This window comes from Myotis brandtii, unplaced genomic scaffold (genome assembly GCF_000412655.1).
Source record: "Myotis brandtii unplaced genomic scaffold, ASM41265v1 scaffold38, whole genome shotgun sequence".
Taxonomy (NCBI): Eukaryota; Metazoa; Chordata; class Mammalia; order Chiroptera; family Vespertilionidae; genus Myotis; species Myotis brandtii.
The window spans coordinates 6312330-6326863 of record NW_005364596.1 but is presented as its reverse complement, the minus strand read 5'-3'; the positions used below and the strand labels follow the sequence as shown (position 1 = coordinate 6326863).

The 14534-nt window shown below is 35.8% G+C and overlaps 1 protein-coding gene across 1 annotated transcript in view; it reads right to left on the bottom strand.

Annotated features, from left to right (window-relative positions):
• The window catches only part of CXXC4 (CXXC finger protein 4), a 20818-nt gene extending 6290 nt beyond the window's left edge, over positions 1-14528 (bottom strand). Inside the window, exon 1 of the mRNA XM_014544761.1 lies at positions 13976-14528. Coding sequence (XP_014400247.1) covers positions 13976-14527 — 552 coding nt within the window. The 5' untranslated portion in view covers position 14528. The remainder of the gene's footprint in view (positions 1-13975) is intronic.
• Between the last annotated feature and the right edge of the window lie 6 nt (positions 14529-14534).

The following is a 14534-nucleotide window of genomic DNA, read 5'->3' as shown; positions in this document are numbered from 1 at the left end:
ACAAATCTTTGGATAATTAATTGGTCTAAAATGATACTTAGCAAATGTTAGAGATGCCCCAAAATGGTTTTAGCAGAAATATTTTCCCAGATCCTATTTATAAATAGCATATTTAAAAATCATAATCCAGCAACTATAACAGAATTATTAGCAAGCACAGATAGAGCATAGGTAAGTATGAGAGACAATTTATGATAGATGATAAACTCACAGTGGAGTAATTTACTATTATATTCAAAAGCAACTTTATATTTTAATAATACCTTAATTTAAAAATATGTGGGTTGATGTATGTATACACTGTTTTCACTTTTAAAATTATATCTAACTTACTTTCTCCTTCCTTTCTGCTGTAATATATATGTAATATACATATATAATATACATATATATATATGTATATATATAGCAGTTCAACTTTTCTCATAATTAAGATTCACTTCTCATATAAGCTGTATAAGACTGGTATACTCACATCTTATTTTGGCCATTATCCATATGTAAACTAAAAAACACCTATCAATATTACCAGTACTGTAATGGGAATGTTAGACCCCTCTTTAAAAGGAGGAAAGCACCAAATAAGTAACTGGATAATTTTATGACCTGATTTTAGGGGGCCTTAAATATGATTATAAGGAATATTTTTCTTTTTTGATTTCCAAATTGACAGCTGTGGCCAGGGTTCCTCTGATTCATGGTGGAAAACTGGAGATGGCTTTTTCATTAGCATCGATTCTCTGTGGGCTGTGGCTCCTGCTACTCCTCCTGCCTCGGGACTAAGAGGGCTCTTCCTCCCCATCCTTGAGGAACACTGCCACCCTGCCACGGAGATGGCATGACTTTAGACTGGGGTAGCTGGACTTTAGAAGGTGAGCCAGTCTAACTTTGATAAATGGAAAGACGAGTTTATACATTACGTTGTACAGGTACTAAGTCAAGTCAATATGACAGGAGAGCTGGTAAGGGAAACAACTGTCCAAAGGGAATTTGTGGATGGGGTAGGAGTGAGTCAGCAGGAAGGAAAGTAACAGCTTAATTAACATCATGATTCATACTCATCAAGAAGTGACCAGGAAAGGCATTTACTTTTGGCCCTAGTATCAAATGTAACTACTTTATTTAGGCAAATCTCTTGATTACTGCAAATATAATTATATTTCAATTAATTTTGGTAAAAACACTCCAAACCACATCATTCCAAGAAATAAGTACATTTACTGTATTATAAGTAGGTAGTTTAGTGATTAAAATGTTCTTGGACTTACAAAAACAAAAATATAATAGAATGGTACCTGCAAAAAAGGAATTTATTTCAATGACCCACAAATTAAAAAGGCGTTTCTGAAAAATTATTTTAAAAATTATTTTTAACCTTATGTATAAGATGGAGTGCGAAAGGAAATTAAAAGTAAAATTGAGATTTAAAGAGCAAAATTTAGGCTAATGAAATCCATACTATACTGTCAAGGATGATTAAGAATATCTAAAGTTAATTTCATCTGTATCTGTTTATATGTCATTTATGAATATACATAAATATAGATGGTTATATTATAAATAAATCTGTCCCTAGCTGGTTTGACTCAGTGGAGAGAGCCTGCGGACTGAGGGGTCCCATGTTTGATTCCAGTCAAGGGCACATGTCTGGGTTGTGGGCTCGACCCTCAGTGGGGAACGTGCAGGAGGCAGCCGACCAATAATTCTTTCTCATTGTTGATGTTTCTATCTCTCTCTCCCTCTCCTTTCCTCTCTGAAATCAATAAAATGTATTAAATAAATAAATAAATCTTAATACACACACACACACACTGCTGAGACATAAGTTAAATAAATATATCTCCTCTCAAAGTCTCCCTATTAATACAACAATACGTTTAGTTGAGATCACTGAAAATCAGCTATTGAAAAACAAAAACATTCTTTTCATAAGCACGTTGTTGAATAATTTTGAAATATTTTGGTTAATTCTGAAGCAGGCAGTGAACTTTCCTGTTTTTTTATTGAAGAGAAAAAGAAAGATTCCTATCAAATGTGAAGAAATAGGAGGGGACTTAAAAAAAATTAAGTGCCCTAGCCAGTGTGGCTCAGTTTGTTGGAGTGTTGTCCCCTACACCAAAAGGTGGGCCAGTTCGATCCTGGTCAGGGCACATACCCAGGTTGCAGGTTTGATCCCAGGTCTGGGCTTGTGTAGGAGACAACCAATAGATGTTTCTCTCTCATCTCCCTCTCGCTCTCTCAAAAAAAAAATCAATTAAAATATTAATAAGTGATTTTTTAAAACTATGATTTGGACAACCTCTAACTTATATTCAAGTAAAACACAATAGTTAGACCTAGCCTCTATAAGAACAATTCAGATTATGGTGCTTCACTTTGATTATTATAGATCTGAGCATTTTTTAAATATTCATTTTTCTATATTATCTAACAAGTGGACATAGGTTTAATTGAAATGTTCTCTTAAGGTAAGCTCTGTAACATTTGGATACAGCCACTGAACTTCATTTGGTTCAGAATCTTCTATGACAAAAACCCAAATACTGAGATAGACCCAGCCTAGAAACCAAAGCATGTTTCATGTCCATGAATTACTTAGAAGAATTTAAAGAAAATTTCAAACATTTCAGAAAATAATGTATGTGGTTATGACTATACTTCTGAAAATAAACACACACACACACACACACTGCTGAGACACAAGTTAAATAAATATATCTCCCCTCAAAGTCTCCCTATTAATTCCTGTTTAATACAACAATACGTTTAGGTGAGATCACTGAAAACCAGCTATTGAAAAAGAAAAACATTCTTTTCATGAGCACGTTGTATGTAGCTTTTGAAGTATTTCTTCTTTAAAAGTTTTTTTTAATAACTGCAATTGCTATCTGAATAAATTGGTCAAATTCATAACCACTCTGAATTTTTGGTCTCTCTCCTTAATATTCTTCTGAAATAATAAAAGTAAAATGTATACAGTCAACAATTATTAGAATTTAATTTTATCGTTATTATACATTACTTAGCTCTTTAGAAACATATTTTGGGTAATCTGCCTCCTTAAGAGGATGTGCACTCTTCAGCGTTGTCCACTACCATGACATCAGCAAGACTCAAGTACTTAGATTCAAATTTCTCCTCAGGGAATTTGCATGAACTACTTTTTCTGTAAGTATCATGTTCTCCATCTTTGTGCAGACACAGTCACTTCCACATAAACCAGGAAAGTAAATTAATAAGCCTAACTTTGTTTTGAGCATGGGATTTATAAGATATCGTGATTACTATTCTTTTGTCATTTTTTTCTGGAGTCTTTTCTATAGGTGCAATGCTGTATTTTTCAGGAAGTTCTCCTTACAATCATTTAAAAGTTATACTACTTTTGAACAATTAGTTGCTGATGGATGCCGGGTAGCCTCAGTCTCTCTAAATGCCATCATTAATTTTGAGTTTCCCATCTTGGCCATTCTATGTTTCCAATTGCAGGCTTGAAAGAATTACTCTTAAAATAAAATTCAAAGAAAAAAGCACTAGTTTCTCTGAAACTATCCCCCCACACACACACACTTTGGTAAATAAAAACAATGCTAAATGATTCTAGTGGGTCTATACCCAGACTCATGGCATCTTTCCAAATATTGTGATACATTAACCATTTCCACTAATTTTTTATTTAAATCAGACACAAGAAAATGAACTTGACCATAATAATCTTTCCTGCCACAGGTTCCTACTGATTTCCCTTTAATCAGTAACACTATGGTCTGCCTACCCACCCACCATTTCTCCATCCTCCCTCCCTTTCTTCCCCCCCGCTTTATTCCTTTACTTCTCTCTTTCAATATGGTTCTTTCTCTTATTCAAGTCAAACAAGGGTTTCCAGTATTCTGTAAAATACGTTTGAAATAACAAGTCATTCTGTAGATTCTCAGTATGTTTAAATGTTTAAGGCAAGTTTTTTTTTTCTTATTCCTAAAAAAATCTGGAATACTACCTAACCACATGATGTAGCCAAGTAGAGATCATAGGTAGCAGTTTGTATTTCTTATCTGAGTCTGGGGAAGAACTAAGCCAGGGATGAACCAAGAAATCCCAAGATTTTTTAAATAGGTGTGAGACGCTGCCAATTTTTTTTTAAATTCAATTTAATCATTTTTAGTGTGTCCATATCTTGGACTGAGAATTAAGATCGTAAATATCTTGGATGAAATAAGATATAGAGTTAGGAAATTTACATGGATATTGATAAAAAGTAGTACATGTGTTTGTGTGTTTTTATCCACAACACTTACATCTTTTAGAAATTAACAGTCCCTACCTAAGTATTTGTTAAATTGAATTGATCAATGGCTTACCACATGCTTAGTAACATGTCATCCTATATAATAAAGAGCTAATATGCTAATTAGACCTGAAGGCAGGTCTTCTGGAATGACCAGTGGGCGGGGGGTGGGGCCCGGGGCTGTGAGGGCCGAGCCCCTTGCACAAATTTCATGCATCAGGCCTCTAGTGTATTCATAAATATACAGAAAAGGTACAGACCTGCTTAGGCACAGTAAAGACACACTATTTATAGAAACACATTTAAATGTTACTCTTTATCTTGTGAACATTGTTCCATTCACAAATATAATTTCTCTCCTCACTACAGACTTGTTTGATAGTGTTGTTGCTGTCACTAAACTAGTGTTTTCCAAACGCTTTTGACTGCAACCAACAGTTAGAAATACATTTGACATAGCAGCCTAGCACATGCATGCACACACATTTACGGATACATACATAACTGAAACAGAAGTTTAGCAATATGTACTCTTACTATATGTGACACACTCATATTTTCTGTCCTGCTCTATTCTAGTCTACTTTACAAAAATCCTGGTGGTAAACAACACACGCTGGTTTCATGGACCACTAATGTGCTGTCACCTGGAATTTGAAAAACACAGCTCCATGCCACATAAATAACATACTTATGTGAAAAGAATCACCGTGAGGAAAATCCAAAACCACTCCACTTCATAATGAATTTAACTCTCTATATAGCAGCCTTATATAAAATATCCAATATGCATTTCCATTGGGATGGAAAAGGCCAGTGTTCTCTATTTTGATTTTCATGAATAAAAATTAGAGCAAACAAAGTATTTCATGTTTACTAGGAGTTTCCACGTCTGCTCACTTCTCATCCATCTATAGGCAACTGAGAATTTTATCTCTTTTCCTTATTCTTGACTCCATTAAAACCATCACTGATCTCATTTAACCTTATTATAAACAAGAACATTTCCCATAGATAGGCCTTTCCCCAATAGGCATTCTTCTGCCACTGATTTATCATCACTCAGAACCACCATTTCCACACAATTAAATGTACATAGTCTATTCTTTTAGAAATGTATTTTATCTCTTTTCACTATGTAAAGTTTTGGAGAAAATATATCTTCTTTGGAACTCGCCAGATTTGCTGAAATACACAGAAATGCCCATGATTCTTCCTGATCTATAAATACACAGGCCTTTCTCTTGTCATCCTACTTGATCTCTATTCTTTTGACATTATCAATCATCCAGGTTGTTTTTAAGTCCTTGAGCAAGAAACAGCACTTTCAGCACAGTTTTCCCCATAGTACGGCACTTTCTTCACTTTCTCAAAAAGTCTTTGGAAATATTAATTTAGATATTTAGATGCAGATGAGATCTAAAAGAGATCCAATTTTTTTCACCCATATTGGACGTATTCTGCTTTAGCTACACTTTAGAACTATTCTACTAAATGTTTTAAAGGCATAAGTGAAAATAATGTCAGCCATAGCACAAACTGTTTTCCTTGTCTCTAACTCAGCTGCCATACCACTGAACGTGAACCTCGGCTCTGACTCCCAAACCAAATGTACTGATAAAGTCATGGAAATCTTCCTTGTTTTTACAGTTTCCATTCTCAGCAAAACTTCTGTATCTTATCTTGACAACGTTCCTTCTAAATATGTACCGCATTGCTTCCTGGCTTGAATATTCCTTTCTCTTTTGTTTTTAATGCTGTCTTGGTTGATATTCCAAATCTTTTTAGGGCTTATCACAAATTTCTCCTAGAAAGCCACGAGCCTTTTTTATTATTGCCCACTAACTTACTTCATTTTATAACTATTCTCTTATTAAAAAGAAAAAAGAAAGCTCTACATAGTCACTTCATTCACTTATCTCAAAATGTATGTCTACCTGTTCTATTCCCCCTACATACATACTTATCTTCCAAAACATCTCAAAATGTATGTCTACCTGTTCTATTCCCCCTACCCACATACTTATCTTCCAAAACAAAAGTAACTCTACACTATTCCAGTATTTGTTAAATATGTTCTCCAACTAGAACTCATGATAAGCATTTAACCATTTTTTCCTTACAACGATTTTCTTAAACTAACTGATTCACATTTAGAATAATCCTTTGTGTCTGTCCAGATAGAGAAAATAATAGCCAAATGAAGTACTGAGTTAATAAAGTGACACACACATGCACACACATAATCTACTAATTAATGGTGGTGGTGTGCCTTTGGTAGAGAAAGAGGAGGCACTAACTTGTCTAAATTGGCTCACCACATCTACTGACTACCTTGGGTAATTTGAAGTTTTCCTGGGCATTTGACAGACATAAGAACAGGAAAACTTGTTTACTGAGTTTATCTCTTTCCAAGTGAAATCCAGTCAGATCTTTGGTAAACTGAATGATTAAGACAAATGTTCAGAAAATGCAATACTCTACCTGAGCTTTAATGTCTACCTGCTCTAAGTAACATGTTATCGCACTGATTTATTTCTAAATATAATTGTTTTATACTCTATTTTTACTGATGACTTTAAAATAGGAATAAGAAATTGCATAGCTTCTCTCAGTATGCAAAGATCACAACCTATATGCAATATTAAAAAGATGTAAGGTACACTGATATTATTAGCCCCATTTTACAGGTGAGTAAATAAAGTCGGAGAAGTTTGCTGATGTATATAACATTGTTCAAGTGGTAATTTACTTTATACTAGTGGCTCTTCCCACAACCTATCATAAATGTGGTCAAAAGTAAATAAAAATATACTTTTTAATTATCCTATATAATAAAGAGCTAATATGCTAATTAAACCAAATAGCAGAACGACTGTCCAGATGACCTTCCAGACAAAGCCAGGGCTGCGAGGGCGGAGCCCCTTGCACGAATTTCGTGCATCAAGCTTCTAGTAAATAAATAAAAATCCAAGACACCAGTAGAATATTTTATGATTATAATTTATATTTTGTATATATCAGCCAAAGAAATACATCTTTAGTATTAGTTTTTTAATAAGTAATTGTTTGCTTTGCCATTTCTTTTAAGTGAAAAAAATGTAATGTGAAATCGGTGGGTTAGATATTAAGAAATAGAAAAACCCCCAAAAACGTTAAGGCTCCTTCTCATACCTGGCTATGAATCTTATGCTCTTAAAATAAATTAAGAGAAAGCCCTGAAGTTTCACAGAGGAAAAAATATTTCTCATAATGTTTTAGAGTAGAAGTTAACAAGCCTGCTGGGATCCTTTTAGCCCCTGCAGAGCTAAGTCTTCAACATTATTAAATGGCTGTCGCCTCTGAAGTCTGGTGCAACATAACTCAATAAACAACAGAAAACATATGATGCCGAATGCAGGGAGGCTTTTCGATTACCCTGCAGAATAATTCAATTTCAGGACAGGTGTTTGCATGTGATGGAACAAGATATGACTGAAGGATAAAACCACTCGTGTGCCCCTCCCCCAAGATTTTGAACCGCCTAAGGATCATAGCATAATGTTAGATGAAAAAGGATGTTAAGGATGAGCAGACCTGCCACTGCACAACTGAAGGAACCACACTACACATGCGCTCCTCCTCAAAATTCCCCGATTACCAAAAAACTTTTCTAAAAACACGTGGTTTTTTTTGGTAAAAAAAATGATATTTTCTGGAATGCTGTGCTTCCCCAGCCAAGTCATCTCATATTCTAATGAGTGACTGAACATCACTCTTATAACAAGGAAAGATTGTGCCATTCTTTGGGGTCAAATTTTGCCTTTTAAAAGCCAATTTAAAAAATAAGAGTAAAGCTAAAAGAGAAGTCATCCTTTCTCCAATTTGTATGTTTACATGGGACTTTTAACAAAGCATGAATTTAACTTATTAATTTAACTCAATCATTTTATCTGCTGTATGATATATAATGAGTTTTTAGCATTTTGTATAATATGAATAAAAATAAATGTCAGAAATGGAAGCAGATCTACTCTTGTGAAATTTATTGAATAGCAGGACATTTTGTATTCTTAAAATATGAATTGTCTTCTGATAAAAGTGGACTACATATTCAGACTATCTGACCTATTGAGGTTGAAGAGTAAAGTTCTCAGAGGACCAATTATTTCAGAACAGTTTATGAAACACTGCGACTTGTTTCTGGGGAATACTCAAATGGTTTTATGTTTTACTTCTGTAGCCATAAGGAATATTCTACCAGTGTTTCCAGGGTCGCCCCAACATACATCTTCAGTCTCCAAACTGGTAAACCACAGCAAACATGGATGAAATGCCCGTTCTTTTGGACACTTTTCAATATTTAGTCTTACAGACTATTTTTATTAATTGTCCTGTATTTACCAGTCTGTAAGTCTGACTATATAGAACTTTTAACTTTTCATCCAGGAAAACAGTTGGCTAAGACTAAGCAAAATATGCAGCAATACAGTAATCTACTCATAAAAATGTTTAAAAATCAAGAAACTTTTATTTCCCTCATCTTAAGATACAATTTCCATTCTTATTTAAAATATCCAAATGTTTTTATCTGATTAAAGTCTACAGTTTGTTGTTGTTTATTGTTCTGATTGGCTTTCTGATTGCATTTTGTCTAGTGATGACTGAATTTCAAACAAACATTCTTATAGGATCATTTAAAAATGGATTTTAAGTGCTTTTATTTTACTATTCTTAATTAACATTCAAAAGATTGCTTATAATTTACATATTTGGATAGGTGGAGGTATTATTTTCATTTAGCAATTATCAAAAATGTATGGTTCTTTAAAAACAACTTTGACTACCTTATATTAAACCTGGTGATGGGAAGTTGTATTAGTCATACCTTGGCTACAACTATATTTATTTTGTTACTTTAGTCCAAGCTAACCTTTTCTGTGCTTTTTTTCTTATCCTATATGAAATTCAGTGTCTTATTTCTTTATTACATTCTAGTGTTACTATACTATTATTTTGTTTAAATATATTGAAAAGTTTTCCTTTCCCTTTGATAGTTATATATTTGCATTTTGAGATTAAAGCACAAATTTATATTTTCATACAGGTATGTTTTTGATTCTTTAAACTGAACATTGAAACCTCCTCTAAATGACAAACGACTAGATGTTTCCATTTAAGATATAAAACCTATAAAACCTATATTTTACCTATAAAAATGTTTAAGTCACCAAACTTCAAAAACTTATGGCATGTTCAATTATCAACTCTTTTATTATTTAACTACACAGACTCTGAGTGTGAGTGACACACTTCTTTTACTATGATCATCAGATGAATTTCTCCAGGAAGTAGGTGCCATCTTCCTGTTCAAACTGCAGACAATGCTTGCTCCAGAATTTTCCAATTGCCATTTGTGTGGTTGGGGCTCTTAAAACAGCCTACACATGAAATGTGTCCTACACCCCCAAAAAAACACTCTCAGTTATCAAGTTGGGGGCAATATATGGATGTTTTCCACCAAACCCGTTAGAAGTTCAACCTAACTTATGGAAAGTTATTGTTGGCCTGCGCATTCAGCAGATAAATTTTAAAGAGAAAAAAGAAGGAGAATGGAATTGTCCTTTTTCCTGACTGTCCAGTTCCCCAGTCTCTTCATTCTAATGTGTCCCTTTCAAGTCCTTCCACTAACACAAGGGAAGCCTGGGTAGTGAGTGTGTGTGTGTAACTCACAGCAGAGCCAGGAGTGGGGGCAGGGAAATCTCCTGAGGCCCTGCTTACTAATGTAATTCCATAAATCAGCTAATGGGAGAGAAACCAGATCTGTGTGGTCTCTAATGCTGTCCCACAGAGATCAATCATGTCACCTGAACAATGTTCAGGGCCTAAGAGGCTGGGGCTGCCCATGGGACAATTTCATCCCTTGAGCTATACATATCAGGTTGGGATATTTTTAAAAAGTTAGTGTCAGAAATAGAACTGCTATGAATACAAAAACTGAAAGATTACCTTTGTATGACACAAAGTGCTATTATGCAACTTATCATAATATAAAATCACATGTTTCTTAAAGTATCTGGGACTGTGGATCATTTAGGATCCAAGCTTTTAACACGTTTTGTCACATAAGGGGGATACAGCATCTGTAATAACTGCTTTAAATAATTAATGATGGATGATTTTTAAATATAGTAACTGACTAAATGAAGTGTTATGTGCAAATATATAGTGCACAATAGCATAGAAAAATTAAATTAGTCTTGTGTGCATTGTTATCATATGAAATATATTAAAGGGGTGTTCAATAGGCCTATTTCTGGGGCATTAAGATGCTCTTAACATGAGACTAGGAAGAAAATGTGGAAATAAAGCAGTTTTTGAAAAGAATGCTAGGTGGGAGGCTTTAAAAAATGTGGGCAAGAGTCCCAAAACAATCATGTGAGTGTATCTTCATTTCAGTTTACTCACCCAGAAAATCTGAGTATGCCTCCAATCTTTGGGATGAGAATAAGTCAAATAAAAGAATTGCACAGGAGGTTTGAAGGGATAAATAAGAATATAAGTAATGATTAGATCCACATATTTACTGGATTTCATAATTTAAAGCCAGCAAATAGTAACTACTGAACTTACTCCTGAAATCCACAGGTAGCATCCATAATAAACCCCCAAATCACCATTCTCAGCTAGGGTGTCTATCCAATCTCTAAAACGTCTCCACAGATGATGAGAACTTACAGGGACCAAATGAAAGAGGGAAGCAGGCCAGTAGGAGGACTCTTCACCAACCCACAACCACTGCTGCAGCTTTGGTTCAGCCATGTGAACCCTGTCGCTCTGACATGTGGCCAGCTGGTTTCCTAGAACCCTAACTATGTGGTTACACATGTGTTTAAGGCACTCATGCCACCATTGCTTTTTATTAATGACCTAGATAGAATCTTAGTCAATTAAACAAACAAAGCAAAAACCTCACAACTTCTTTTTCTTTCTTTTTGACAAAGAACATTTCACTAATAATCTTAGCCTTGAGCCATGACCCATTCTCTGGTGGGATGAGTAGTATATAGTTAGGACAACTTCTTCATTCTACAAAAAGAGAGAAATGCGTCTCCACAGATGATGAGAACTTACAGGGACCAAATGAAAGAGGGAAGCAGGCCAGTAGGAGGACTCTTCACCAACCCACAACCACTGCTGCAGCTTTGGTTCAGCCATGTGAACCCTGCCGCTCTGACATGTGGCCAGCTGGTTTCCTAGAACCCTAACTATGTGGTTACACATGTGTTTAAGGCACTCATGCCACCATTGCTTTTTATTAATGACCTAGATAGAATCTTAGTCAATTAAACAAACAAAGCAAAAACCTCACAACTTCTTTTTCTTTCTTTTTGACAAAGAACATTTCACTAATAATCTTAGCCTTGAGCCATGACCCATTCTCTGGTGGGATGAGTAGTATATAGTTAGGAGAACTTCTTCAGAGTTCTACAAAGAGAGAAATGTGTTTCCCCTCCCACTCGCACCCCACCTTCTGAAGAGCAACAGAACTTTTAAGCACTTGGATTTTAAAAAATAAGAAAAAGCAATACTATTGAATAATATGTGATTGAAATGCCTAAGGTATCACAAGATTGTGGGAAAACTATCAAAAGGAAATTTATGAAATGTGTTTAGACGGATAAATCAGCATAGAAACTAGTACAGAAAACCTATTGGCACTCACATTAAGCTCCTTCAGAGTGATTATTTACTGATTGAACCAGAATTATTCATTGGTCCTATGAACTACATACCCTAAATCGGTATGTAGGCAGCACCATGTAGGGTCTAGCTAAAGACAAGGCCTACTAGCAACACCAAATCTATAATTCTAGACAATATCATAATTCAAAAGGAAAAATAAAAGACAGGTAATAGTTATCAACCAGGTATTCACAGGAAATTTCAGGATGAACTGAATTTTCATTTCCCATGGGCCTTAGAAACCTAGGGAAGTTACAATAAATTGATCTAGAAAAGAGAACTAAAAACTAATTTTTGCGGCCTAAGAAAAGACATGGAGCTGCATTTTAATCATTGTAATTATCTTTGCTAGCAGAGTTGCCAAATAACATGTAATAAACTGCTCTGGAGTAAAGTCAAACTTTCAACAAAGAGATGAGTACTCATATAAAGAGGAATATATACAACATTTTGATGGAACCGATCACAATCAATAATGCTATCAATATATACTGATTATTTTTGGAATCCCAAAGTATTTTTTGCTTTACTTTATATTAATAAATTTTTGTTGAAAAATCTGTACCTTATTTGTGTTCAAACTGCAACAAAGATCTCCAAATCTTATCTTTTATTCTCTTAAAGACCAGTCCTTTGTGGATAAAACTCCTTTAAGCAGTGTTCTTTATTTTTTAAAAGAACATGTAGGTGCCCTTCTGGTGATAACTGTGAGAGCCACTATCACCCTACAAACCAGCCCACAGAATACTCCCAAATGCTAAATCTACCACCTGTGGTCTCATATTCATATGATCATCTAGCCATCTACTCTGTGAAATTTATCAAGAATCCAATTATGATTATTTGTCCATATTTCTTTGCTAAAAACACTACCAAAACCATTTACCTGTGGTTTTCCATTTCCACTCTTTTTGTTTGGTCAAGTTACCATTGATCTGTTTCCACCAAACATATCAATCTCTGTATTTAACATAATTAAACGTCTAATTTAACATTTACTTTAGTGATCATCAGTACATTGTCTCTTGTAAGGACATATAAGAAAAGGAAACTGTTATAGACCATATAAGGTATCAACCAAAACTGTGCTTGTGTATAGAACAATTCTGTGACCACAAAATGCTTACTTTGTCCAATGCAGAGCCCAAAGCATGTATCTTTTGGTAACTGAGTTCTTTCTGAAACTATGTAAAACAATTCTTAAATAAAATTAGGATCACCTGTATTAATGAACTAATTGTATTCCTTTATTCTAAATCAACATCTCTTTAAAAATTGCAGGTGGCATTCAGCTTTCCATACTATTTCTGATTTCTCAAAAAAAATACTAGATCTGCAGAAAATAAAATGGGAAACATGTTGAAGAGAAAAACTATTCTAGAAGCAGGTAGAAAATCCCCTTTAGAATCCAAGTATTTCAGCTTCCATGATGTGTGTGTGTGTGTGTGTGTGTGTGTGTGTGTGTGTTTGTGTGTGTGTGTGTGTTTCAATGGGCACATAGGCTTGTGTGCCACAAACTGGGTCCTCACTGTTATAATTGGGCCACTAGAAGCCTCTCCTAGCCAATAAAAGTATATAGAATGTGATGTGTCCAATCCTTTGGGCAGAGATGCTTTCAAAAATAATTAGAAGGGGAGGGGGGTATTTTAACCACCAAGGAAAATGTTTTACCATCCTGAATGTGAAACTTCTGATTTTTCAAACCAATTACATTAGGTTTCCCCCAGAGATAAAAAGGAGGGACGCCCTTCCCATCTGGAGGGCGGTTCCACAGGAAGTGCAGCTGGGGAGGCGGTGGAGACGCTGTGCCCTCCGCACACCACCTACAATGGCATCTCACAGCCTGAATGAAGCTTCGGGAAAGGGGTACTGCATCTTGAAGCCAGACAAGAAGCCCTGAAGGGGAGAGGAGAGGGGAGAAAGGAGAGAGGGGGGTAGACTGGGAAACAAGAAATCATCTCCTCTGACCTCTAGCGAAGTGCCAGGTTTTTTCTTTAGCTCTTCACATTTTCTAAATTTGCAGATCTGGTGTCCCGTTTTGCGGTTCCTGCAACTGCTGCAGACGCCACAGTTGATGAGCCTCTTGCAGGGCACGCAGACCCCACACCTTTTCCTCTTCTTCTTGGCCGGGTTGGCTCCGCCAGCTCCCCCCGAGGAGGACGAGGAGGAGGAGGAGTGATTCTGCGGGCAGTCTGCCAGATTGGCAATTTGAAACGCACTGTCTGTGACGGCTGCTGAGGCTGCTGCGGGGGAGTGAAGGGCTGTCATGACGATGACCCCTGGAGGTAATGAGATGCCCCCTAAAGCCGGGATAGCGGAAAAAGTCCCCACGCGCTCGGGGAGATTCATTATCTCTGCTTCAGCAGCGCCGCATTTGAGCTTGTTCATGCATTCCCCCGCCAAAGGTCTGCAGTGTTCGGGGGATAAGGTGGAGAGGAAATTAGTATTTGCCATTTGCAACGACGGCTCTGGCGGGCAGCCAGCTTTCCCCAGCCTCTGGGAGTCGTTTCGGTGGTGCATGCTGGTC